A 25,874-nucleotide genomic window follows, 5' to 3' on the forward strand; every position below is an offset into this window, starting at 1 on the left:
CCTGATTCGGGGCTCGATCCCAGTACCCTGAGATCATGACATGAGCCGAAGGCAATGCTTAACTGACTGAGCTACTCAGGCGCCCCTCACATGCCTAGTAAGTAGGAAGAGTAGTAGGAGTTTCTGTTCATTGAGTCATTACAGTGTTCCAGGCACTGTGTTGGGATCCCTCTCCTTTAATTGTCACAGGACAATACAGAGGGGATATGTAACTTCCATTTTACAGAAGAAACCTAGAATCAGGGTGGTAAGTGTCTCCTGGCTCAGAGTTTTGCAGCCAGCACGTGTACGAGAGCTGCTGCCTAACCCCGGTTCTGTTTGAAGTCAAAGCTTGTGCCCTCCACCACTTGGCTTCCCCACCTCAGTGGGCCACGCAGTAAAGAAGACATGGGGGTGAGTTAGAGCAGAGCCTGATGGCTGGGCTGAGGCAGGAAGGGAGGCCTGGGCCAGACTTAGGAGACCAGGGCTGTCAGAGGGAAGGAAGGGAAGCCAGGACTGGGCCACAGTGACAGTGGTGACGGTGTCAGTCCTCTGGGAACCCTCACGGGGCACTCATTTCTGTTATTTATTTATTTATTTATTTGAGAGAGAGCAAGCACGAGTGGGTGGGGGGGCAGGCAGAGGGAGACAGAGAAGCAGACTCCCCACTGAGCAGACAGCCCAACGAAGGGCTCGATCCCAGGACCTGGGATCACAACCTGAGCTGAAGGCAGACGCTTAACAGCCCGAACCACCCGGACACCCCAGGCTGCTCATTTCTAGGGTGTAGAATGAGTGTGGGCAGACACCTCTGTCAATAACCTGCTGTGCACATTCTACAAAGTTAATGAACCTCTCTGACCCATAGTTTTTTCACCTGTAAATTGGAGGTCCATAATCTCCTTGCCTGGAGGGTTTATGGGGTGATGCCTAAAATCACCAGCCCAGCATTTGCCACAGGGTTGATAAGAAGCAGCAGACACCTGTGCTTAATAGCTACTTAAAAGCTATGAACTCGGGCTTCACATTCACGGTGTAATGTGGGAGGTGGCTGAGGTCCGGAGAAGCCAAGTACTTCCCCGAGGTCTTCAGGGCTCATGAGAGAGATGGTGTGTGGTTCCGATTCCGGCAATTTTCTTCAGAATATGTGGTCTTTCTTTCTTTCTTTTTTTTTTTTTTTAAAGATTTTATTTATTTGATAGAAGACACAGTGAGAGAGGGAACACAAGCAGGGGGAGTGGGAGAGGGAGAAGCAGGCTTCCCGCTGAGCAGGGAGCCTGATGTGGGGCTCGATCCCAGGACTCTGGGATCATGACCCGAGACGAAGGCAGATGCCCAACGACTGAGCCACCCAAGTGCCCCAGAATATGTGGTCTTTAATACTAAGTCATACAAAAACCAGAACGTGTCCCTTCTCATTGTCCCCATCACGCCTCCTCAACCCACCCAGCCCCCAGAACGCAGAGGATGGTCTGTGGGAAGCCAGGCTCTCTCGTCAGGCCCTCCCTGCTTCTGTGACCTCCTCAGGCCTAGAGCCTCATTGACCTGGTGGGGTTTAAGATCTGAGACATTTGAGAAATGATTCGGGGACTTTTGCCAGCACCCCTTCCTTGTTATCCGGCTCCCTACTGCCACAGCCCAGGAGTTCCCCGGGCACATGGTCTCTTTATTGGTTAGAGTTGCTGTCATCATCTATTCGGGACCCTCAGGTGTCCCAGTGTAGACTCCCCCTTCTTCTCACCTCACCTAGACTTGGGGTTTGGCCTCCAGCCAGAAGAGCAGAACCCCAGAGCAGAACCAAGCTGGCTGGGGCTTCCTCGGGCCCGGACGGTGTTTCAAAGTTGCGTCACGTTCCTTTTTCACCCACAGTTCATTTCTCTTGAGCCTCTTGGCTCTTAGGAAACAGTGTGGCTGGCAGTTGAGAACGACGGCATTTCTGGACACTGGCGTTTGTTCAGGAAGGACGGGCAGGATGCCACTGGGAGGAGATCCCGGCAAATCAGCCGAATAGGTCAGGCTGCATTGGGGCGGGGTTGAAGGGAACGGTGTCCTTCACATTCAGGCTGTTGCAGTAACTTTCATTACAGCAGAAGAACACGTTTTTCTCCTTGCTGGTGATGCGGATATATTCCACACACCTTTTGGGGCAGCCCAGGATGGAATATTGATAGAGGTATTCTGTAGAGTGACAGGGAGGCCCAGGTGAGACTTGGAACGTGAGGACATGTGGGACTGTCCCCCGAGGCAGAACCCAAGACTTGCAGCCCCTCCATACCAGGGACAGTCTCCTTCTGGGACAACTTATCCCGTCCCCAACACGCCCACGCCTTTACAGCAAAGGACCTGCCACAGCTGTACTGTCTTAGGGTTCGGTCACTGAGTATCAGGGATGGATGGGAATTTGGAGGTCAACCATAAAACCTGATCATTGTATAGATGAAGACATTTGAACTCAGAGAAGGTGAGTAGCACGTCCTAGACTATTGAGTGGGTTAAGACAGAGCTGGTGAGACTAGACAATTCTGACTCCAAATCTAGTGCATCCTCCTCCCCCCCTTTTTTTTTCCCAGAACAATCATAAAATTCGATCTCCCATCGCCCTCCTTCTCTTGCCCTCATCTTACCGCCAGTGAAATGTTGCGTATACACTTCTTTGGTCTGGCATGCAAAGTCAGGATATCTGGGTCGACAGGAACCAAAGTTCCTTCTGCAGTTATTGCCAACGAATTCATCGCAGGAAGTGCAAAGTTTCCCCGTAAGATCTGGACATCATTGAGAAGCATAGGATGAGACCAAGGGATACCAAGTCATGGGGGGCGGGCAGGGGTCATCACTGCCGATGTTGAGACTGAGGCCACGACCCCTGACTCTGCAGACTTCCCTCATCCAACCTCCGGGGACTCTCCCTGCAGAACCTGGGTTTATCAAGAAGACAGGTTTTAGGAGTCCCATGGTTATCAGGAAGCCCTCTCCCTTCTTTCCAGCATCAGCCTATAGCTCTGCCTTCTGAGGGAGACACTGATATGGGCATTTCTTGCTGGTAGGGAAGGGCTAAGTTGGCTGAGAGAGAAGAGTCAGGGTCCAGTGGGGGAACAGAAGGAGAAGGATATCTCTTCTGAATTATTTATCAAGACTTGGATCTTAGTGGAAAGAAAAGGTAATGTACCTCTCTAGCTTGTCTATCTGTCAACCCCAGGAATTCGGCATCATCCCTTCCCCTCACACTGTTCCTAGAACGAGAGTCTGGTGAGGCTCTTGGACAGCAGCTATAGAAGGGTCTCCAGGAAGAGTTTCCATGGGGTGGGGGGAAGGGAGTTTGCAGCAGCCAGAGAGTCTCAGGGCCTGGACCCCCTCAACACAGTCAGGACTTGCTAGGACATTACTCCCTGAACCCATCGTCCTGCCCCCTCTTCCTGCCCGCCATGGGACTCACCCTTTGTGGAAGACCAGCCCAGAACCAGGAGGACTCCTGGGAACAGGAGGAACGGGAGCCAGTCCATGGATGTTGGGGAATGGAAGGTGAGGCAGGCAATCAAACTCCAGGAAGGGTTCGGCCATGGAGCACAAGCCGGGATGTGGGATGGAGAAGAAGCTTCCTACTCTGTGAGGTACGTCCTGGACTGTGAGAGACGCAGGTCATTCACCTGGACTGGAGGCCCTGCCTCCAAGAGAGTGGGCGTTGTGCTTCCTCTCCCCGCTCCACGGCCAAGGCAGGGCCTAGGCCAAGAAAATTGCACAAGCAAAGGGTGACCTTAATTCTCAAAGGAAGAAAGGATAGCGATCACCTCATCCCAACGAAGGCAAGGGGTCTCCGTGAGGCAGAGATGGGAGCCACCTTCAGATTCCTCAGTTTCTCTCTTAATTCAGCTTCCTATGTGTGATGCTACCCCCACTGAGGGGATACTGCCCCCTCTGAGCCCTGGCATCGGGCTTTGCCCCACAAACGTACAAGGGCAAGGCACACTCCTGTGTTGCACTGGATTCCTTGATTCAGCCAAATCATATAACACGGTTCTAGGATCGATTACTTCAGAGTTTCGTGGTATAGTCCGCCTAATAATCTAAAATCTATCCAGAGGAAGAATTGGTCACCATTGGCTAGAAGAAGGAAGCAACAGTTTATGGAGGGGGCGATTACGTAAAGAATTGTAGGATTTGATTAAGCAGAATCAAGATCAATGGTGTTCTATAATGAGAAAAAGGTGTGCGTGAAGTTCTAGAAACGGGAAGCTATGTCACAGACCAGATGCTTTTCTCAGAACGCCTTTATCTGGTTTTGGTATCAAGGTAATTCCAGCTCCATTAAAGGAGTTTGGATAAATGAACTCTCCAATTTTCTGGAAGGCTTTTTCTGGAATTAGTAGTATACCTTCCTGAAACATTTCAGAGTTCACCACGGAATCCATCTGGGTTTCCCTTGTGAGGTTTTTTAACTACGAAGCCACTATCTTTTATGGACAGGTCTATTTCTGACTTTTATTTATTTATTTATTTTTAAAGATTTTATTTATTTGACAGACAGAGATCACAAGCAGGCAGAGAGGCAGGCAGAGAGAGAGGAGGAAGCAGGCTCCCTGCTGAGCAGAGAGCCCGATGCGGGGCTCGATCCCAGGACCCTGAGATCATGACCTGAGCCGAAGGCAGTGGCTTAACCCACTGAGCCACCCAGGCGCCCCTATTTCTGACTTTTAGAGTGTTCTCTGGTAGTTGGAGTCCCTCAGGACTGCCATTATCTGACACAGCAAGCATCATACGAGTTTGCTTTATTATAGTTTGCTTTGGTGACGACTTAATCTGTTGGCTGTGTTTGCAACACAGAGACGGTGCTTAGAAAACTACAGTCTTTTTTTTTTTTTAAAGATTTTACTTTTTTTTTTTTGAGAGAGAGAGAGAGAGAGAGCACAAGGAGAGGGAGAGGGAGAGGCAGAGGGAGAGGAGAGGGAGAAGCAGACTCCCCACTGACATGGGGAGCCTGACATGGGACTCCATCCCAGGACCCTGAGGTGATAACCTGAGCTGAAGGCAGACTCTTAATCGAGTCTCCCCCACCCCAGACGTCCCGATCATCATTATTGCGATCTACTAAGGAGAAAAGGAACCATCAAAGACAAAAAAAATTCTCTAGGTTAATTTTATACTATAGAATGGCAGGAATTCAAAAGATTCAGATACTAACACCCAAGAGGAATAAAAACATCAGTATTGAACCCCAGGGGCTTCTTACTGCTCCCCTCTGCTCTTCTCTGAGCTAATATACTCTTTTAAGCAGCAAGCAATCATCTTTTCTAAGACTGCCTCTCTACCCCACATACGGGTGTCAGGTAAATCCTTTCTTGGCAGCTCAGGAGGCCCGCAGGTGACCGCCTCTGCCCTCTGGTGGCTGTAATAGGAGTTGCAGCTGAGACGCCGGTGTCCTGCGTTCCGGTGGGGGCCCTTCCAATAGCTCTGCCCTGCTCACAGAGCCCTTGGATGTGAGGAGCAGGCTAAGTCACACTGCGTGGGTCCCATGTGGGTTCTGGAGGACCGAGGTGATTCCTCAGTTAATTCTGATGGAGGGCTTGGAGGGAAAGCTCTTGAGACATTGACCCTGGACTGTTTTCTCTCCTTGAAGCATCTTTCCGCCCATTTCACGGGTTTGGAAATGGAGGCTAAGAAAGGTTAAGTGATTTGCGAAAGTCAGAGTGCTGGGAAGCAGAGCTGTGACTGCAGCTTGGGCCTATCCCCAAACCCATGCAGTTTTAATTTACTTATTTTTTTTACATTTCAGCATTATAGAATTATAATTGACAAATAAAATTGGAAAATATTTAAAGTATACATCATGGTGATTTGACATTTATATATTAAATATCAATATTGATATATATAGATAGATAGAGATATTTACACACCACATTGTTAAAGGATTTCCCCATCCCCCATCTAGATAATTAATTTATCCATCGTCTCACGTATTTTTCTTTTTGGCGGGGCAGAGGGGGAATGTGAGAATGTTTAAGTCCTACTTACTATCTTGGAAAATTTCAGTTATACAACACAATGTTGTCAACCATAGGATCCCTGGTTTACATTAGATTTTCACACCTAATTCATCTTATAGTTGAAAATTTGTACCTTTTTACCAACCTGTGTCTCTTTCTCCCTGCGCCTGGCAACCACCTTTCCACCCTCTGTTTCTATAAATTAGATTTTTTTTTTTTAAAGACTCCACGTATAAGTGGTACCAAGAAGTGTCTGTCTGGCTTATTTCTCTCAGCATAATGCCCTCAATTTCCATCCTTGCAGCTTTTTTTTTTTTTCTTTTTTTAAAGAGAGAGAGAGAGAGAAGGCAGGGGGAGGGGGAGAGAGAAAATCTCCAGCTGAACAGAGACCCTGATGAGGGGTTTGGTCTCATGATCCTGAGGTCATCACCTGAGCCAAAACCAAGAGTCGGACATTAGACTGACTGAAACTCCCAGGTTCCCCAGCATCCATGTAGCTTTTATTTTTTTAAAGATTCGTTTATTAGAGACAGAGAGAGCAGGAGAGGGGCAAAGGGACAGGGAGAGAATCCTTAATCAGACTCCCCACTGAGTATAGAGCCAGTCCCAGGAGATCACAACCAGAGCCGACATGAAGAGTCCAGTGCTTAACGGGCTGAACCACCCAGGCACCCCGTCCACGCAGCTTTTAATCACTATGCCGGATAACGTGTGTACGCTGATGGGCCAGTTTTTCCGATACAGCAGGGCTCATCTCAGCACTTTTCCTATTTGCTCTACATCGGAAGCATCTGCTGTCTGAGTAGAGGTCAGTCGGTTGAATGTTGAAATATTTTGGAGCACTGAACTCTGCCAGGAAAGCCAGAGGGGCTGGTCTGTTTTTAAGGGACCAGGGAAGTGCCGTCTACAGCAGAGCTGAGGATACCAAACCCTGGGTGCCAGGGGTCAGAACAAGGGTACATTCTTTCCTTGGCTTCCAACCACAAACCACGGGGGGCAGTGACAGGCTGGTTATTTCAGGGGTGAGGAAACAGAGCTCTGAGAAGGTGTGACCCGAGGGCATGAGGACTCTCAGAGCCCCATGCTATTGGGACACTACAATCTCTTCAGTCTTTGACATAATTTAGGGCGGTTGGGGCACGCTTGGGGGTGGGGGTGGGGCTTCAAAACCAATTACCTGGGCGCAACCCGACCTTACCCCAAGCCCAAATACCTCCCCATCTCCTCCTGTTCATGGCAAACTTACGCCCTGAGAAGATGAGGGGAAAACATGTGGCCATCTGTAACCAGAGGAGAAGAGACTTTTCAGGGATCCAAGCCTGGGGTTTTCTTACCTTCTTTGTACTCAGGACTCGAGGTGTGTGTCGAAATACACTAGCCTGCCGAGAATCTGCGGGAGAGGAGCAGTGGGGCTCTTCTTTCCCAGCCCTTCACGGCTCCCTCTGGACCCCAGAACTCAGTGCCATCTCCCTAAACTGTTGCTGTGGCTAAGAAAGAAATCTGAGAAGCTGATTCACACCAAGGTGTTTTGTTTGTTTTTTAAGATTTTATTTAAGTAACCTCTACCCCCAACGTGGGGCTCGAACTCACAGCCCTGAGATCAAGAGTTGCACATTCTACCCACGGAGCCAGCCAGGCGCCCCTCCCCCATGCCTCAAGGTCTTTTTGGTGCAGGACTCCCCAGGGGTATTCCCATGTATTTAATACATAGTTTTTTTTTTAATAAAGATTTTATTTATTTATTTGACAGAGAGAGAGATCACAAGTAGGCAGAGAGAGAGAGAGAGAGGGAAGCAGGCTTCCTGCTGAGCAGAGAGCCGGATGCGGGGCTCGATTCCAGGACCCTGAGATCATGACCTGAGCCGAAGGCAGTGGCTTTAATCCACTGAGCCACCCAGGTGACCCTATTTAATACATAGTTAGTGAAGATCTCAACACTCCAGAATTCCGTGTTAGGGAACACACACAAAGGATGGTAACTTTTAGCCCAAAGGAGTGACTGTGGGCGATGGGCCTGGCCCTGGGTCATCTGGGCCCAACCATGAAATAGTCATGATAATAATAATGATAAAATAGTGACCACACCCTGGAAAGTCATTGCCTGTCAGGCACTGTGCTTGATTTTGTATGTATTACCTCATTTAAGTGTCATAACAATTTCATTATTATTCCCTTTTCAGGTGAGGAACTGAGGCCCAGCGGTGTTACTATCTCACGCAGGTGTCATTTCTTTCTTTTTAAAAATTTTTTAAAATTTAAATTCAAGTGACCAACTGATATTACATCATTAGTTTTAGGTGTAGTGTTCAATAACTATCAGTGTCATTTCTAGTCAGTGGCAGAGGTAGGATTCATACCCAAGCCTGCTTAATTCCAGGCGCGAACTTTTAATCATGCTGAGATGAGCCCTGCTGCTTTGAATGGGGCGATGGCCATTTCAAGGGTTAGCAACGGCTGAGGTGGGAGTGGGCCCTTTAGGAAAAGGATTCTCTGGGGTATCCTCTGGGCATATGTTGAGAGCGAAGGAGGGAAAAGCTCTATGGTGTGAATTAGAACATGGGGCTTGATGCTTACTCTTTTCACGGCTTTGTCTTGTTTCTATTTTTTTTCTTCTCCTTGCTAATTTTATTTGATGTCTTTTAAACATTTTTGATTGGAAATATAGGGTTTGGGTTCCAAGACATGATTTGGCTCTCACTTTGCACAGTGAAGCTTGAACAAATTGCTTAACCTTTTTCTTTAGCTCCATACTTTCAAAATAAAATTCTTATTTCCATAGCCACCTCATAGGATTGTTTTTAAAGGTTCAATCATGCAAACAGACATGCACAAGCGTGATCTCACTCTGCGCTGAAACTCTGCCCCATCACTAGCAGGCTGCTGTATCACTGTACTTGGCTCAGTTAATCTCTGTGCCTCAGTTTTCAAAACAACATGTTTAAACCACTACTTGCCGCGTGGTCTACAGAAAACATCGATCCTCAGAGGACACATTAATCTGTCTGTAAAAATTCTTACAAATACAGATATGGAGTGTGTTTAGAAACACTAACTCCTCATTACCCTATAGCCAAGTGCACATTAATTCTAGTTACAAAAGGTTCAGCTCATGGTGTATTACCAAGATTTTTCAGAAGTGCAGGCAAGTTAGCTGGGCACAGAGCTCAGGATCTCATGGGGAGAAATCCAGGGACCAGCCAAACTGAGTTTTCATCTGGAGCTCAAAGTCCTCTCCCAAGGTCATTCAGGTTATCGAGAATTTGATTCCTTGCAATTGCAAGAATGGGGTTGAAGATGAACATAAATGAATAAATAAAATAGAAAGCAAAGCCAGTCCGTCCCTCACCAGTGTGAGTTTGAGAATCAGTGACTTGAAGGGTAAGATTTCTCACAGTTCCAAAATTATGTGGACCTAAGTTTCTTCTTACTTAGCTGATAATTCTTATTTTGATATTTCTACTTGGCTCTTCTTCTTCTAATACCATAAGAAGAGCTCTGGACATGATGTGTTTTCATCTTTTGCCTCATCTCATCCGTGAATGGATTTTGGTTTAGGTTCTTAGAATCTGGAACACAGGTGGTGCCTCTATACTTGGGCACTCAGAAATTTGTGGATTTCAATGACCAATTTTGCACTGAAGCTCAGAGTCCAAATGTAAAGACTCACAGCCCCATGTTCGGGCACCAAATGATGAAGTTCTAGAATGTACGTAAGGTCGGTGTCGTGAGGTCCGGAGCTGATGGCCAAGAAAGAATTCTTGAGACATCTTTGGTGCAAAATGGTGGCTTATTAAAGCATGGGGACAGGACCCATGGTCAGGAAGAGCTGCTGCCTCTATTTTTTTTTTTTTTTAAGATTTTAGTTATTTAATTGAGACAGAGCATGAGAGAGAGAGAGAGAGAGAGAGAGAGAGATCACCTGCACTAGCGGGGGAAGGGGCAGAGGGAGAGGAGGGAGGAGCAGGCTCCCCACTGAGCAGGGAGCCCGATGAGGGACTCAATCCCAGGACCCTGGTATCATGACCTGAACCGAAAGCAGCTGCTTAGCTGACTAAGCCGCCCAGGAGCCCCATTTTGTGTCTATTTTACTGGGGTTTAATTATTTCATTTAGCCTGGGGGTGGGGCTCAAGATCTCTGCCTCGACCCTCCGGCATCTTATTCTCTTGGCCGGCTTCCCTTTCCCTTTCTGGGATATTCTCTTCACCTTCCTGAGCTTGTTTCGTCTCAGGGTAGTCACCGTGAACTTGAGCGGCAGGTTGATGGGATGACAGGTCATGGGCAGACATATCTACACCCACCTTGACCGACTTCTTCCTCAGCCCCAGGCTCAGGCTGTCCCGTGCCTCAGTGTTACACCGTGGCTCCCAGCGGACCAGGACGGAGGGATTGGGATGTAGGGAATGTTTTCTTGAGCCACTGCCTCAGCGTTTCAGTTAATTTTCATTGCCCGCTCCGGCCAAAGGTGCGACCCAAAATATGTTTAGTGAACTGTTAAACTAAACCCACATCTTCTGACCTGACGTGGGAGAGAGTTGACATGAGCTCTCCCCTCTGTGTGGGCATTACAAGAAATATCTGCTCATGGGCAACAATCAATTCACTTGGGTTCTGCGAGCTCCTACCCCTGGCCCAGCCCTATCCGAGGCACTCTGGAGAATGCAAGTGAACCTAAGTTAAGTCCCCAGACGTGCAAACAATCTAGTAGAGTACAATGAGGCTAGATGGAGGAAATATTCCCAATGCTAAAAGAGTTTTCAGTGCCCTGAAAGTATTTTTTTTTTCCAGTGGCAGCTCCCTTGAATCTTAACCACCTTTCCAACAAAGGACAGGATAGATTTACAGAGGTGGGCAATTAGGGAGACATATTCATGTTGGGAGGGGGAGGTGGGGAGTGGAGGAAGGGGAGGAAGGAATATTCGGGGAATACAAGGTACTGGGAAAGATGGAGAGAGTAGAGTGGGGGATGGGGGAGGTCGGGAGCTGACTGTGTGGAGGGTGTGATGCTGGTGTGAGAGGGGATATAACATCAGTGGTCTGACTTTGGACATGTTGAATTTGATGGAGCTGAAGACAAGGCAGAGGAGGGTTCAGGAAGGGAGGTAAAGATCTGTGGGTCATCAGCATACAGAGGGTATTAGAGCCATGAGAAGCAGTCGCTGGAGGAGGTAATTAATAGGGCAAGAAGACCAAGGATGGAGCAAGCCCTATCATGTCCAGAACCTCAGGTTTTTGGTGCTGAAAAGAAAAAAAATAAAAATCTGAAACTCAAGGGGCGCCTGGGTGGCTCAGTCAGTTAAGTGTCTGCCTTGGGCTCAGGTCATGGTCCCAGGGTCTGGGGATTGAGCAGCACATTGGGCTCCCTGTTCAGTGGCAAGACTGCTCCTCCTCCCTTGGCTGCTCCCCCTGCTTCTATCTCTTTCTCTCTGTGAAATAAATAAATAAAATCTTAAAAACAAACAAACCATGAATCTCAAGCCACTAGGTATGATTATCATTATTACTATGACTTCCGGCAGCGGTGCTGCTCTGGGGACTCGGGACAGTGGGCAGGTGGCCCCCCATAGAGAGGATGTGCCCGATAAGCAGGCTTTGCCGTCTGGCTTCCACCAGGAACTGCGGGTCTGCTTGAGTTGCTCACAAAGACTCATCCTGGAGGAGTGTCCGTGGATGGGTACCTGCGAAGGGCCTTCCGAGGGGCAGCCTGCACCAGGGGCCATCGGGATCAGGGACGTGCCGAGTAGACAGTCTCCAACCTAACACACCATAAAGCCAAGTTGGGGCGCTGAGTGGCAGGAGGTGGGACGGAAGACACGCTGGAAAGCCGCTGGCAAGGAGCAAACACCAGAAAAATGACTTGATAATTAAAAAAAACAAACAAACAAGAAATTACGATTCAAAACATGCCCCATTATACCTGGGATACTAGACTTTTTGGCTTTTGCAACCATTTTGAAATTATGGAGACGTGGGTACCCTGGGGGATCTGAGCAGAGAGAGTCCCTCGCAGACCACCTTTGGACATGCATCCCAGACTTTGTTTGGGGGAGGAGGCCCAGGAGTGGGGTGCGGAGGTACGACAAGGATCTCCCTTCCTTATACTATGTGTGAGCATACATCCGCAGGAGATTTCTAAGACATGCTCTTTCTGGTCTTGGACCTGCAACATTTGGGCTTACGTCTAAGTCTTTGAAATGATAAGGGGTGTTTTTTCTTTTCTTCCTGGAGCAGAAGGTGTCTTCTAAATGTCTTACTCCTCCCCCCACACCCCAACCTCTGAAGGGTGCCGAGAGTTCAGTGCTCCTTGTTCCCTTTTCTCATCTGATTAAGCTTTTCACCTCTCAGCGGCTGCCCATCTGGACTTCAGTGATCAGAAGCCACCTCAGCTCAGGACCCCGGGGAGAAGACGTTCTGTTCCTCTAACCCCGAGGGCAGGGTCCCAGGCTCTTCCTGGAACACCGGTCCTGGGCTTGTCAGGAGGACATGCCCATGAACTAGTGCGTCCACAACCTACTTCCCCCTCCACCCCGTCTGGAGCTACGTGAACCCCACCCCCACCCCCCAGCATCATCACCCTTTTTGAGAGCCGGGATCCAATCGGACCTCCCCCCGCACTTCCGGCCCTGACCACCTCCTCCTGCACTTCCGGCCCTGACCACCTCCCCCCCCAACACTTCCGGCCCTGACCACCCCCCCCCTTCCGGCTCTGACCACCTCCCCTAGCACTCCGGGCCCTGACCAGGGAAGGCACTTTTCTCAGGGCTCCTCTTCTTGACTTCATACAATGCCCCCTTCCACTTATCATGGCGCTCCTTCCTCGGCACTTTCCCTCAGGCTGAAGTGTTTAGAACAGCCTCTCCTCCCGGCTCTTAGATCGTCTTCCTTCATTCCTCCACGCAGCTTCCGCACCCCAGCTCTGGAATCACAGCCTTCCTTTCCTCAAAGGAGCAGAGGCAGAGCCTTCTTCTCCAATCCAGTGCTCGTCAGACTCCATTCCAGGGGACTGAACTCAGTACACGCTTCCACCCTGAGGAAAGAATGGGCCCCAGTGAGCGACAGGAAGGCCAGGTGGGAACGGAGAAGGGGAGGGTAGTCGGGAGAGCACGGAGACCAACAGAGAGGACTCTCCCACTGGGGAGGAAGTGGGGAAAGCACGTGCAAGAGAGAAGGGAGCTCCTGCCCGGAACCGAGGGAGTTTCTCCACCGTGCGATCCTAGGGTGTCAACTGGGTGGGGCCGTCTACAGTGGGGCAACCGGCAGAGATCACCCCTCCTCCCTCGGAGCTTCCTGGGACGCCTCAGGCTTCCCCGCAATGACCCAGGGACTCAGCTGTCTTTCTTTCCTTTCCAGACTGCCACCACCCTCTGCAACCCACCGAGATTTTCTCCACTTATGCCGGGCCATGAGCTAGACTCCGAGGCGTCCTCTCCCTACCTACACTTTTCAGTTTGGGAATTTTCCTGCCAAACACTTCAAACACAGAAACAGTGCAAGAGTTTTGAAAATCTTCCCACTTTCTTATAATCTATGAAACCTGCCACTGTCTCTCCACAGTTGGCCTCGATGGCGTCACGATCAGGAGGCAAACGACCTGGATTCTCCACTTGCGGGTCATGTGACCCTGTGTGTGTCCTTCAGCCTCTCTATCTTCAGTCTTTGCTCCAGAAAAAAAAAAAAAATAGTAGTATCTCTCAGGAAGAATTGCAAGGACTAAATTAGTACACATAAACTATTAAATCGTTTTTAAATGTTGTACCTTTTGAAGAGACCCGGAAGCAACATCGTGGAAAACGCGGGGGGGGGGGAGACAGAGTTCCGAAGGACAGTCCCTCCACAGAAACCCTGAAAAGAGCAAAAATGGTCAGAATCAACCTTGTTTAAGGTTTATAGAAACGGGGAGAATGATGAGTCACAATAAGATGGTTTAAACACGGAGAGTTTTGTGGCATTTGAAACTTAGCATTCGTCCCCACGGACTTCATTCTTTGATGTGGGTAACCTGGTTCCAGAGGAAGCAAAATGACCTTGTTGTCCAAGACTTGCGTTTGTCTTGACCTTTCTACAATTGTTTTTATTTCACCTGACTTGTAACTCTCCCAGGGCAGATAAGCAGCTAAGTGGAGGGTTTTCCTTGAACACGTTGAAAGGTAAAGGGACAAGCTCTGGTTACTACCTGGCAGGAAACATTAGGGTTAAGGCAAACAGCAGACATGCCAAAAACCAGGCAGGAAAGTCTGGGGAGAGAGTAACTTTGGGGAATGAACTTCAAAGCACCCTCCCTCATGATTGGGGGGGGAGGTCTAGAATACCACAGAAGCTTCCAGAAGAGGAAAGATGTGAGAAGAACCTAAGCCTTCACATCCCTTTGATCTGTAGGCTCAGTGCAAGCAGGAAGATACAGAATGGATTCGTGGTGCCAGTGGTTGGAAAGGCAGAACATGCTACCCTTTGTCAGTCTAATTCTGGTAATAAAGACATTATCCAAGCACTTCAGTACTCAAGGCCATTCTGATTCCCCATGGCTGTTACTATCATTACTGTCTGATTTTAATCCCTCCACCTTGAGGATGGGCTGCTAATCAAAGCTTCTACAGGACAGAAATTTGGACCCATGTGACCCCATTCCTTGTCCTCAAAACTGAAAACCTTCTATGAGCTTTTAGATCAAAATGTGGAAAAAGATTTATCCTTCTCTGGGGCTTGGGATTTCTTGTTAGTGAGACTTTAGCATCTGGGGGCAGCATCAGGGCCCTACAGAAATCATATATGAACTTTGCAAGGAAGAATTATAATGAGACTCATGCACAAAACACCTTTTGAATCCATTTTACTAAGGTATAGATTGTGCATGTTGAAATGAACTCATTCAAAATGTAGATTTCAGTGAGTGTTGACATATGTACCCACTATAACCACCACCCTAATCAAGCTATAGGACATTTCCATCACCCCAGAAAACATCCTCATGCCCCTTCGCAGTCAACACCACTATCCCACCTCCTACCGTTGAACCACTGATCTGCTCTCTGTCTCTAGAAATATCACTAATTGTTGACTGCTAGAGCATCTAAACACTTTGGGTCTAGCTTTTTAAACTCAGTATAATGTCTTTTATCCTAGAGGAAGAAAAAATATGTATGTTCACACAAGAACCTGAAAAGGATTATTCATAGCAGCTTTACTTGTATTAGTCTGGATTAAACTGGGGGAAAAAAACCCAGATTTTCTTCAATGGACGAATGGTTAAAGAAGCCGTTGTACGTTCATACAATGGATTACTATTCTGCAATAAAAAAGAACTTGATACACACAGCAACTGGACAGCTCTCAAGTGTATTATGCTGACCGGAAAAATCCAGTCTTAAAGGATTACATACTATATGATCCCATTTTTTTTTTAAAGGTAATGTTTTTCTTTTCTTTTCTTTTTTTTTTTTTAGAAGATTTTATTTATTTATTTGACAGACAGAGATCACAAGTAGGCAGAGAGGCAGGCAGAGAGAGTGGGGGAAGCAGGCTCCCTGCTGAGCAGAGGGCCCGATGTGGGGCTCGATCCCAGGACCCTGGGATCATGACCTGAACTGAAGGCATAGGCTTAATCCACTGAGCCACTCAGGCGCCCCTATGATCCCATTTGTGGAACACCTTCTGAATGATAACATTATGGTGATGGGGAAGAGGTCAGTGGTTATCGGGCTCTGGTGTTAGAGTGTCTGAGTGTAAAGGATGGGGATGGAACTGTTATATATCCCGATTTGGGTGATTATTTCACAAATGTATACCTGTGACACATTTTCTAATAGTGTACACCAAAAAGGGGCACCTGGGTGGCTCAGTGGGTTAAGCCTCTGCCTTTGGCTCAGGTCATGATCTCAGGGTCTTGGGATTGAGCCCCACATCGGGTTCTCTGTTCAGCGGGGAGCCTGCTTCCTCCTCTCTCTCTGCCTGCCTCTCTGCCTACTTGTGATCTCTCTTTCTCTGTCAAATAAAATCTTTTAAAAAAATAGTATACACCAAAAAAATGCATACATGTAAAAACATGAAATTTGAATAAGGTACATAGTTTACACTCGATTTTAGCCAAAAGGCAAGAAACCTTTTGTATGAATGAATGAGGGACATAGTTTGGTTAATAGTATTGTACCATATCTATTTCCTGGTTTGTAGAATGAATTATGGTTATTTACAATGTTTCATTGGGAAAGATGGATGAAAAATACACAGAGCTCTCTACTATGTTTGGTAACTTCTTGAGATTCTTTCCTTTTAAGATTTATTTATTTGAGAGAAGAAAGAGAGAGAGCATGAGTTGGGGGAGAGGCAGAGGGAGAGGGAGAAGCGGAATCCCCCCTGAGCAGGAAGCCTGACGTGGGGCTAGATCCCAGGACCCTGAGGTCATGACCAGAGCTGAAGGCAGATGCTTAACTGACTGAGCCACCCAGGCGCCCCTCTAAGTGCAGATTTGTTGATGGCATTACTGTTGCCTAACAATGTCCTTATTCCACTTTATTCCTGAAGAATGTTTTCCTCTGGATATGGAATTCTGTGCTGGCAATGCTCTACTTCCAGCGTATTAAAGATTTCATCCCGGCGATTTCTTGTTTCTGTCATTCTGATTGAGGATTCAGCTGCCAGTCAGACACTCGTTTACAACTATTATGTTTGTTGTCTTCTGGTTACTTTTAACATTTTATCACTGTCTTGTACTCTCTGAAATTTCACTGCAATGTTGGATTTGAAATTTTGTTTTGCTTGGGATTTTTTCAAGCTTCTTGAAACTCTGAGTTGATGATTTCCATTGGTACTGAAAAGTTCTCGGCTCTAAAATTCACACAAGGGAATATGATATAGAAAAAGACGTGAGGCTTCCTACAAGAACATGAACAATTCCTAGGATGTGTACCGTTTGATTCCATTTATATCAATATTCAAAAACAAACAAAAATATAGTGTGGTGGGCGCCTGGGTGGCTCAGTTGGTTAAGTGTCTGCCTTTAGCTCAAGTTATGATCCCAGGGTCCTGGGATGGAGCCCTGCATTGGAGCTCCCTGCTCAGCGGGGAGCCTGCTTCTCCCTCTCCCTCTGTCCCCCTGCTCGTGCTCTCCCTCTCAAATAAATAAATAAAATCTTAAAAAAATATTTAGTGTGATAAAACTATAAAACCAAACAATGGTTAAGTTCCATAAGAGAAAGGATGTTTCCCACTAGATGAGGAAAAAGGAGAATGTAGTTAGGAAAGAGCCCTCGGTGTGGGGAGTTTTCTGTGGTTTTGGCAATATTTGATTTCATAACCTGGTTCATGGTCAATGATTTAAGATATGCACTTATGTTTTTGACAGTTTTTGGTATGTGTATTATTTTTCATCAGTATAAAATATAGACTCTACACACATACACACTCTCTCTCACTCGTTCTCTCTCTCTCTCTCTCACACACACACATACAGGAAATAAGGGGGAAATCTTTGGCCAACTGGTCAGGAACAGTCTCTGAACCCAGAGAGATTATTTTTGTAATCTTAAGGACTCATTTAGATAGTATGTTGCAAACAAAGCAATACAGAGAGCTTTGTGTCACCATGGGAGTGCCTGAGGTTTTGCAAAAAGGTCTCTAAGCATGGCCTCTGTGTTCTGGTGACTTTCACATGGAAAGCATACAAGAGGATTCCCTAATTTCTCCTTGGCTGAGGTTACCCTTTGAGTGAGTTCTCCCGGTGAAAGATAGGTTTGTTGAAACAGCGTATTGAAAGTAGAGGGGTTTTTTTTTTGTTTTTTTTTGGTTTGTTTGTTTGTTTGTTTGTTTTTTAAAGCTGTAAACCATAAGAGAAAAAATGGGTAGATGAGTGGTTATGTCTGCTCCCTTGGGTCCTAGCCTTGCCTTTTTAGTCACATCAATGTCCACACTCTCTTTTCCATCATAGGAGGGAATCATCTAGGGAACTGTGGACATATTGAACAATTCTGAGTCCCAGGAAATCCTTGGGGATCATGAGTCTCATGATAGAAAATAATACACACGTAAAGTCTCCCCAGATACACTCCTTTTATGTTCTTTCTTGGACCTGCTCATAGTGCCTGTTCCTGTTTTCACATAGAGTAGAACGTCTTTGATTTCATCTCGTCTCAGTTACCCAAGGCTGTGCTGGTCACTGGCCTGAAGGAAAAGAGACAGGCTGTTCTGATCGGACCATTTTCCCAAACGCTGATTTAGAAGAAACTGTCCTGTCCCTGCTAGATCACTGGAACAACTCCTGTGGGTGCTGAGAAGAGCCCAGGACCCTCAGGCCATTGGTGCTACGCCAGAACAGTAATTGGAATTCTTCATTTTGTTGAGACGCCTCTGTGTGGGATCTGCCTCTGTGGAGGTCTCATTCCTTAGATTCTGGCGGTATTCACCTGCGGTCCCATGAACCTCTTCAAAAAGGCCATTATATTGAGTGCCTGGGTGGCTCAGTTGGTTAAGCAACTGCCTTAGGCTCAGGTCATGATCCTGGAGTCCCAGGATCGAGTCCTAGGCTCCCTGGGCTCGCAGCTCCACGGGGAGTCTGCTTCTCCCTCTGACCTTTTCCCCTCTCATGCTCTCTCTCTCACTCTCTCTCTCTCAAATAAATAAGTGAAATCTTTAAAAAAATAAAATAAATTTTAAAAAGTCATTATGTGAAAATATCTTAAATACCAGTGATTTTCTGGATATTGTGGCTGTATTTGCTGTGCAGAGTAGATCCATTTCTTTTAAAAATAGTGGTAACTTGGGGGACCTGGGTGGCTCAGTGGGTTAAGCGTCAGACTCTTGATTTCTGCCTAGATTGTGATCTCAGGGTCCTGGGATGGAACCCCGTGTCAGGCTCTGCTCTCAGTGGTGGGGGGGTCTGCTTGGGGATTCTCTCTCTCCCTCTGCCCCTCCCCCTCCTCATGCACGCACGTGCTCGCTCTCTCTCTATATATAAACAAATCTTAAAATCTTAATCTTAGGGGTGCCTGGGTGGCTCAGTGGGTTAAGCCGCTGCCTTCGGCTCAGGTCGTGATCTCAGGGTCCTGGGATCGAGTCCCACATCGGGCTCTCTGCTCAGCGAGAAGCCTGCTTCCCTCTCTCTCTCTCTCTCTGCCTGCCTCTCCGTCTACTTGTGATCTCTCTCTGTCAAATAGATAAATAAAATCTTAAAAAAAAATCTTAATCTTAAAAAAAAATCTTAATCTAAAAAAAAAAAATAATGATGCCTTAGAATTGGAAGGTGAGTTTCCATTCAAAAAACATCATTTTGTTTTTTCTGACTTACATGAAAACATTGGAGAGGCAAACCAAAAATGCTAGTCCGTAATCAAAACAGCTTCTAACCAGACACATAAAGACACAATTAGGCACCTACCTCATTGCTCTCAGAGTTGAGTGGTTGGGCAACTCTTCTGGACTAACAGGTGGGCCCCCAGAAGTCTGTGATGGTTAGAAGGGAGAGCATCATGAGCAAGGGATTGTGACAGACTTACATAAACCTTAGGGCAATCGGCAAAAGGGATTCATTCCTGAATACTGTTAAGTCACAGGTCTGAAATATACGACATAACATGAATTATGTGGGCTGCTTTAAGAGGATCAGAAAAGAACTAGGGGCACTGAGAAAAGGAAAGAGGGGGCCCAGTAAGAAAATCAGGTATCATGGGCTATTCATGCTTGGAAGGATGATTTTGAGGAGACTTTTGGAGATAAGTAAGTCAATAAAATAGGGTTTGGCTGTAAGCTAAGAGTCCAGGTGGATCACGAAGGCTGGGAGAGGAAAATTCTGCTTGAGGAGAAGTGGTAGAACCGTAGCACAGGTGTGTCATCAGGAGAAGAGATGGTTTCTGATGAGGCGGAGGAAGAAAGCATTTCCTCCTTTCTCATGGGCTGCCATTAGCCAAACAATGAAATATGGAATTCCTAGTAGGTAAAGAAGGGAGAGCTCAAAAGGTCAGAGAAAGGAATGTAAAGACGCAAGAGAAGATACTGAATTCCAGGGCAATGGGAGGAGGGAAAGGGAAAGATCTGTTCGTAAATATGCAGAACATAAGAATCAGTGATGTCGTGTGTGTGTGTGTGTGTGTGTGTGTGTGTGTGTGTGTGTGTAAGGAACACATAAATACTTAATGGTCTTATTTCAAAGCTTCATCAGGGTTCCAGGTGCCCCCGGGGAAGCGGTTAACTAGTTACACTAATAACCTCCAATATGTCATGGGGAAAATCTCCACACACACACACACACACACACACACACACACACACACACACACGCACGCACACACACACACACACACACACACACACACACGCACACACGTCACTCTTACTGTCCCCTATGTCTTCAGCCAACATCTGGCTTAGAACACGACCCCACTTTGCTTCTGTAGCCCTAAATTGTGCCCCATTGCAGTCTGCTTCCTTCTGGTTGCTGTTTCTCTCCCTCTATTGTTTTGCCCTAAGCACGGGCACAGATTTTTCCCTCAATTCCTTGCGATGACAGCAGAGACGAGGCTCCCACCTGTTAAAGGTGTAAGAATAACTGAAGGAAACTACCAGAAAACTTAGAACGAGATACTAGGTGTGGCTGTTCCTAGAATCCACCGGCTCAATCCCCTCCATGGGACTTGTACCTCCAGCCACCTCTCTGGCCGAATACCTAGTCCTTCTCAGAGTTAGGGTAACCCCCGCCCCCCAGTACCTGGGCTGACACCAAGTGGGAAGGACCAGCTTCCCTGGCTCCAGGAGGAATCTCAGACCTCTGTTTCCTAACAAAACCTCTCTCAGTCCCTGGGAAACTTTAGGATGGGAAGCAGATTCCTCCTCAGCTCTTATGGGCAGGTTCTGCTTTGTTCCAGGGTGACTGAGTGTGAAACTGGGAATCCTCTGTCAGTGTCCCAGAGTCTAACCTTCCACCTCTCTTCTCCACTGCTCATAACTATGCCTCTTTAAGGGTCTATGCTCAATGCCCTTTCTGCATTTCCATGATTTGCACTCATAGACTCTTTTCAGCTTTAATGAGCACCTTGGCATAGGTGACTCTGAATTGTACCCACCTAGCTCTGACTTACCCTCATATTTTCCCACAGTGTGGTATCATGAAAAAGGAAAAAAAACCCACAGAACATGGCATCAACCATCTTGGGTGGTCAGACTGGAATAAATCAGGTCCAGGGAACTTTCGGGTCCCTTTTCTCCCCAGTTCTCCAAAAAGAGAAACTACAGAGTCACTGGTTTCCCTAGGGGTGGAGTATGCCTTTCCAGCACCTTCCTCAGTGTCCCCACCCCTAAGCCCTCCCGGGGAAGCCCAGCCTGACAGAGGCATAAATAAGCACCTGGCAGCTTCCTGCCCTAACCCACTCCTTTCTCTTTTCAAAATGGACAAGCCCTTGTTTTTGGGACTCTCCATCCTGCTTGGCTGCATTAGGAGTGAGTCTCTGGGGTTGGCGGTTGGTGCGGTGTGTCCAGGCTAGGGAACAGGTTAGAGCTCCCATGACGGAGGGAGGGGTTCTGAAGGGAGCCACGTGATTGCTCTAATGCCATGCCTTTCACCTCCAATGCATCACATCCCTGGGACCTTCACCAGAGGCTTCATCTCCCCCTTAGAGGCGGAAATAGGGGGATTAGAAAGGAATTGAGAAGATTTTCATGGAAGCTCTGAGGCTCTGAGGCCTCATTTGTAAAATGAGGTCTGCAGAGCACGTACCTTTTCCCCCAACAGTGCTGTCTGGGTCACTGCGTGACAAGGAGCACACAAGTGAGTAGAAACAGATCATGGTGTGGGAGGGGGGAGATGGGAGGAGGGAGGAGAGAGGAGATGGGCCAGGCAGAGCGGGCCCTGGGTGTTGAAAGGAATCCGGAGACAGACCTTGAGTTTAAGCACTCAGCAGCCTCTTACAGCAGGATGGGTTGGGCTGGGGGTTGATTTGCTGTTTGACAAAACAACAGGAGCTGCAGGTGACAAGGGGACGGGGTGAGTGTACCCAAGGGCAAGTCAAAGGGAGAGGGGGGGAGTGGATATTGACCTTCCGGGTACCAGTTGGTTAGACCTACCCGGTGGCAACTTTGTGAATTTCAGACACTTTTCCCCTTTGTCAGCTTCCAGGCACAGGTAGCTAAGCAAGCCGCACAGGTCAATTACAAAGACGGGAATGAAGGGGGAACGGGTGTGTTTATCTTTCTCCTGTGGCCTGTGCTCTAGGCCCCAAGAAGATGAAGGGAAATGAAAGGAAGGAGGAGATGCAGAGATGCCCGGAGGCAGGTGCCAAGGCTTTGGAGGGACAGAAAGAGCCTAGACTGGCCCCAGGTGAAAAGCACGGGCCGACCCCATGTATTACAAGCATCACAGGGGCCCTGTACAGGGCTAAATCTCAGACGAAATTGCAGATCGCTTTTGTTTCTCCTTGCCAGTACAGTCCAGGAAATATTTATCGAGGATGCCCATTATTCCAGTGAGTATGAAGAGGACCTGATTATCTCTGTCTTGATTTCATTCTTTTCCTTGCCCCGCCCCCTTTCTATCCCCTCCCATTTCCCCCCCAGCCCAGACTCCCGAGACTGTAAACTCCAGTCCCTCTCCTGGTGTAGACTCTCTTTATTATAGCGGCAAATGCCCATAATTCCTGGGTCTCTGTGAAAACCTTCTGGACTCCAAGCCGACTTCAGATCAGGGATTTCTCGTGGCAGTAGGAGATCGCTTCTCACTTCTGTTCCTGGTTTCTTGGTCCGATGACAGACCTCGTTCAGTGTAGAATGTGCCACCTGCAGTTTCCAGGAGAAAGGTGTTCCAGAGGCAGAGGAGTGTGCACTGCTATAGAAGATGAGGGTTGCGTGACTGGGAGGATTTTCAAGAGTAAGTTGGGGGACGGGGGTGCGGGAAGCTGAACGGGACATAGGTGCCATGGAACAAAGCAGGGACCTTATTTTGCCCCAGGCAGCCCCAGCCTTGGGATGCTTGATCTCTCTACCCCTATCACAAGCCATAATGGAAAATAGATGGAGGAGGTCCCGAGGGGTGGGGATCTGTAGATATGGAACCAGTAATTCGAGAAGCCTGCAGAAAGTAGGGAGACTGGGTGGGGAGGAGAGGGGAGGCACAATATGGCCAGTGGAGACCAGGCGCTTGTTGGAGAGGGGAGGGCAGCTCCTCGTCTGTCCCTGCCTGGACCTCCATGGGGTGGTTTTAAACTGTGAAGACAAAAGGACCAGTGTCAGCAACAGACACGAGCTAAATGGCCCTCTCGGTTTTCCTACAGTTCATGCTAAGCAAAACCCTGGCATTTATAACCCTGACTTAAACCAGTGTTAAGATTCTCCACTGAGACATCCAGCTTTGGAAATCCCTCCGTTACTGCTGTCATCAACTCCCCAACCCCAAGAACTTTTGCAAACTCTTCTGCCACTGCTTTCCTTCTGGGAAGTCCTCACCTGGCAACATCTTGCAGTTCTGCCTATTTGGATAACAGAGACTTGAGCTACCCACAAGGCTGTTCTTGTCTGCTGGTACGGTCTGCAAAGAAGTTTCTTTGCAGAAGCCTTTTTGCTAACCTGTTTCTCTTTCCTCCTGCAGAAGATGGGACTCTGTGGTTGACCTTCATGGGTTGCCTGAAAAACTGTGCTAATGTGGACAAAATAAAATGGAGTGTCTACTTGGTGACGTTCAGGTGCTGCAGGGTCTCTGACTTTTGCAATGAAAACCTGTAGAGGTTGCATGTTCTCTGGGGGCTCCAACCTCTGGATGACATTATTGTCTCAGACTCTTCCTGAGAATTTCCTGGAAAGCCACTGTTTCGGATCGCAAGCGCATGGTTCTGCCTTCTGCCTGTGTAAGAAAAAGTGCTCTTTCTTTTCTAGATTTTCCATCTTGGTCCCTGGTGGTTGTGGTGATGGAGTAGGGGGAAACGAAACACTTTGAGAGCAAGACCAGTGTCTCCTGCAGGTTCTTACAAAACCTAGTGCTTTCACTGTGTACCAAAGCTGCTTCAGAATAAGAAGACAAGAGATGTAAGCGTCTGACTCATGATTTTTAGTTCCAGTCAAGATCTCAGTGTGTTGAGATCAAACCCAGCCTTGGGCTCTGGGTTGGGTGTGGAGCCTGCTTAAGATTTTCTCTCTCCCTCTCCCTCTGCCCAGCTCCCATCACGTGCTCGCTCTTTCTCTCAAAAAAAAAAAAAAAAAAAAAAAGAAAAGAAAAAGGATAAGACTGAGAACAGGTCAATTCTTTTCCTGGCTTTTCGCCTTCCTTGTACAGTAGGTTCTTTTCTTCCCCTTTCTTTTTTCTTTTTTTCCTTTTCTTTCTCTTTCTTTCGTTTTCTTTCTTTCTTCCTTGTGTTTCTCTCTCTCAGTATTATCCTTCTTATCATACTTCTACTAAAGCCCATGACCCTGGCCTCTCAGGGAGGGAAGTAGCAAAATGAAAAGAGATAGCCTGGGTCTTCTTGAATTTTGTTCATGAATGCTATTCCCAGAGCGAGGAGAAGGATAGAGTGTAGAAAAGAATTTGCATCAGGAATCCAGAAGAAAACAAGCTTTTCTGCCAGAAATGAGACTGTCTTTGAGGTTGGGGGGTCAGAGAAGAGGAGAGGGCATCTAGAGGGGTCTGGGGGTAGTAACTTGCACCCTGCTCGCCTGGCAACCTCACAGGAAGGCATCAACCCCTAGATATGGAAGAGCTGCAGGATACCGCCAAGGAGATGAGACCAGAAGCAGCCACACGGATATTCCCATGTGTCTAGCGTGGCATGGAAGAGGCTGGAATTGGTGGGATCTGAGCAAGCCATGTGAGTCTGGTCACTGGATTTCTCAACAGTAACCTCTGTACAGAGCCGTGCGCATGAGCAGATTGCCCCCCCCCCCCGACTTCACGCACATTCAGGCTTTCTACCCTGTGTGGTTCTAGCGCCCTGGGAAAAATAGGAGTGGGAAGGAGCATGCTCACAGATGGAGACTGATTTCTACCAAACTGGTAGGAGGAGCCCTCTTTATTTGATTATGAAATATAAGCTCATTTTCCTATTTCTGTTGAACTGATTATAATTTGTTACTGTCACGCACATTTTAATGTTTAGATTCGATCAGGAAGAGTCGCTTCAAGCTCGCTCCTGTCTCCTTTCAACATTCTTCATCCTTCTTGGAACATTTCCTTCTATCTGCCTCAGCCAAATATTCAGGCTCATTTTACACTTTCCCTCTAGGAAGCCCTGCTTCTTCTCAGTGGGAACGTTATTGAGAAACCAAAATCGGGGTGCTAGGTATGCACGTGGCCACTGGAGAGTCACTGCCTTTCGCCACGGCGGAAATTGAAGAACACACGTGTGGATGTACACACGCAAGTGTGCGCGTGCGTGAGCAGCCCTCTCCCCACACATGCGCACTTCCATCTAGAATTGATTCTAGTTTTTCTTTTTTCTCTTCCCGTATCTATAAATCCTTTCTACAATACTGAGAAACTGGGCTCCTATTATCCTCAATACATTTCTTGTTTTGTTATTCCCCTCCGTACAAGACCAAACTCCCATTGCTACCACCTGCCTTGGACTCCAGCATCCCCCTTCCCCTACAGATACTCCAGTGTCATCCCCACATGCAGATACCCTTCTGGCAACTTTCAGGGGCCATATCCTTTTTTGGGTCACCACGTACCCCACTTACATCTCAGCATTCCTTACCAGCTTGCCACAGCTCTCCACCACACAAGTTGCCCTCTTCACGCAGCTTGGACTCCAGTGACCAACACTAGACCAAGTGACACTTGCTCAGTCCACTCAGTCACCAACCGCCCATGTTCACCCCCATCTACCACCACACCACTCTCCTCTTCTCTCCAGAGCAGACTCTGACAACCTGCACCACAGCACGTGGATGTCATCCTCACCCATTTGGGCTTCCAACAGGCCACGTTGCACCTCTACCCAGTAACCTCCATC

The 25,874-nt window shown here is 47.6% G+C and overlaps 1 protein-coding gene across 1 annotated transcript; it reads left to right on the top strand.

Moving 5' to 3' along the window:
* The first annotated feature begins 21,326 nt into the window (after nt 1-21,326).
* PATE1 (prostate and testis expressed 1) lies at nt 21,327-23,652 on the top strand. The gene is made up of 5 exons (XM_047693483.1): nt 21,327-21,378; nt 22,151-22,255; nt 22,360-22,400; nt 22,639-22,801; nt 23,519-23,652. Exons 1-5 carry the CDS (start codon nt 21,327-21,329, stop codon nt 23,650-23,652), a joined length of 495 nt encoding a protein of 164 aa, XP_047549439.1.
* The last annotated feature ends 2,222 nt before the right edge of the window (nt 23,653-25,874 follow it).

Source organism: Lutra lutra, chromosome 10, assembly GCF_902655055.1.
Source record: "Lutra lutra chromosome 10, mLutLut1.2, whole genome shotgun sequence".
NCBI classification, from domain to species: Eukaryota; Metazoa; Chordata; class Mammalia; order Carnivora; family Mustelidae; genus Lutra; species Lutra lutra.

Coding starts and splice junctions, on each gene's coding strand:
- PATE1 (XM_047693483.1), top strand. CDS start 21,327: ATGGACAAGCCCTTGTTTTTGGGACTCTCCATCCTGCTTGGCTGCATT. Junction 22,401..22,638: donor CGAGGATGCCCATTATTCCA/GTGAGTATGAAG, acceptor TCGTGGCAGTAG/GAGATCGCTTCTCACTTCTG. Junction 22,802..23,518: donor GACTGGGAGGATTTTCAAGA/GTAAGTTGGGGG, acceptor TTCCTCCTGCAG/AAGATGGGACTCTGTGGTTG.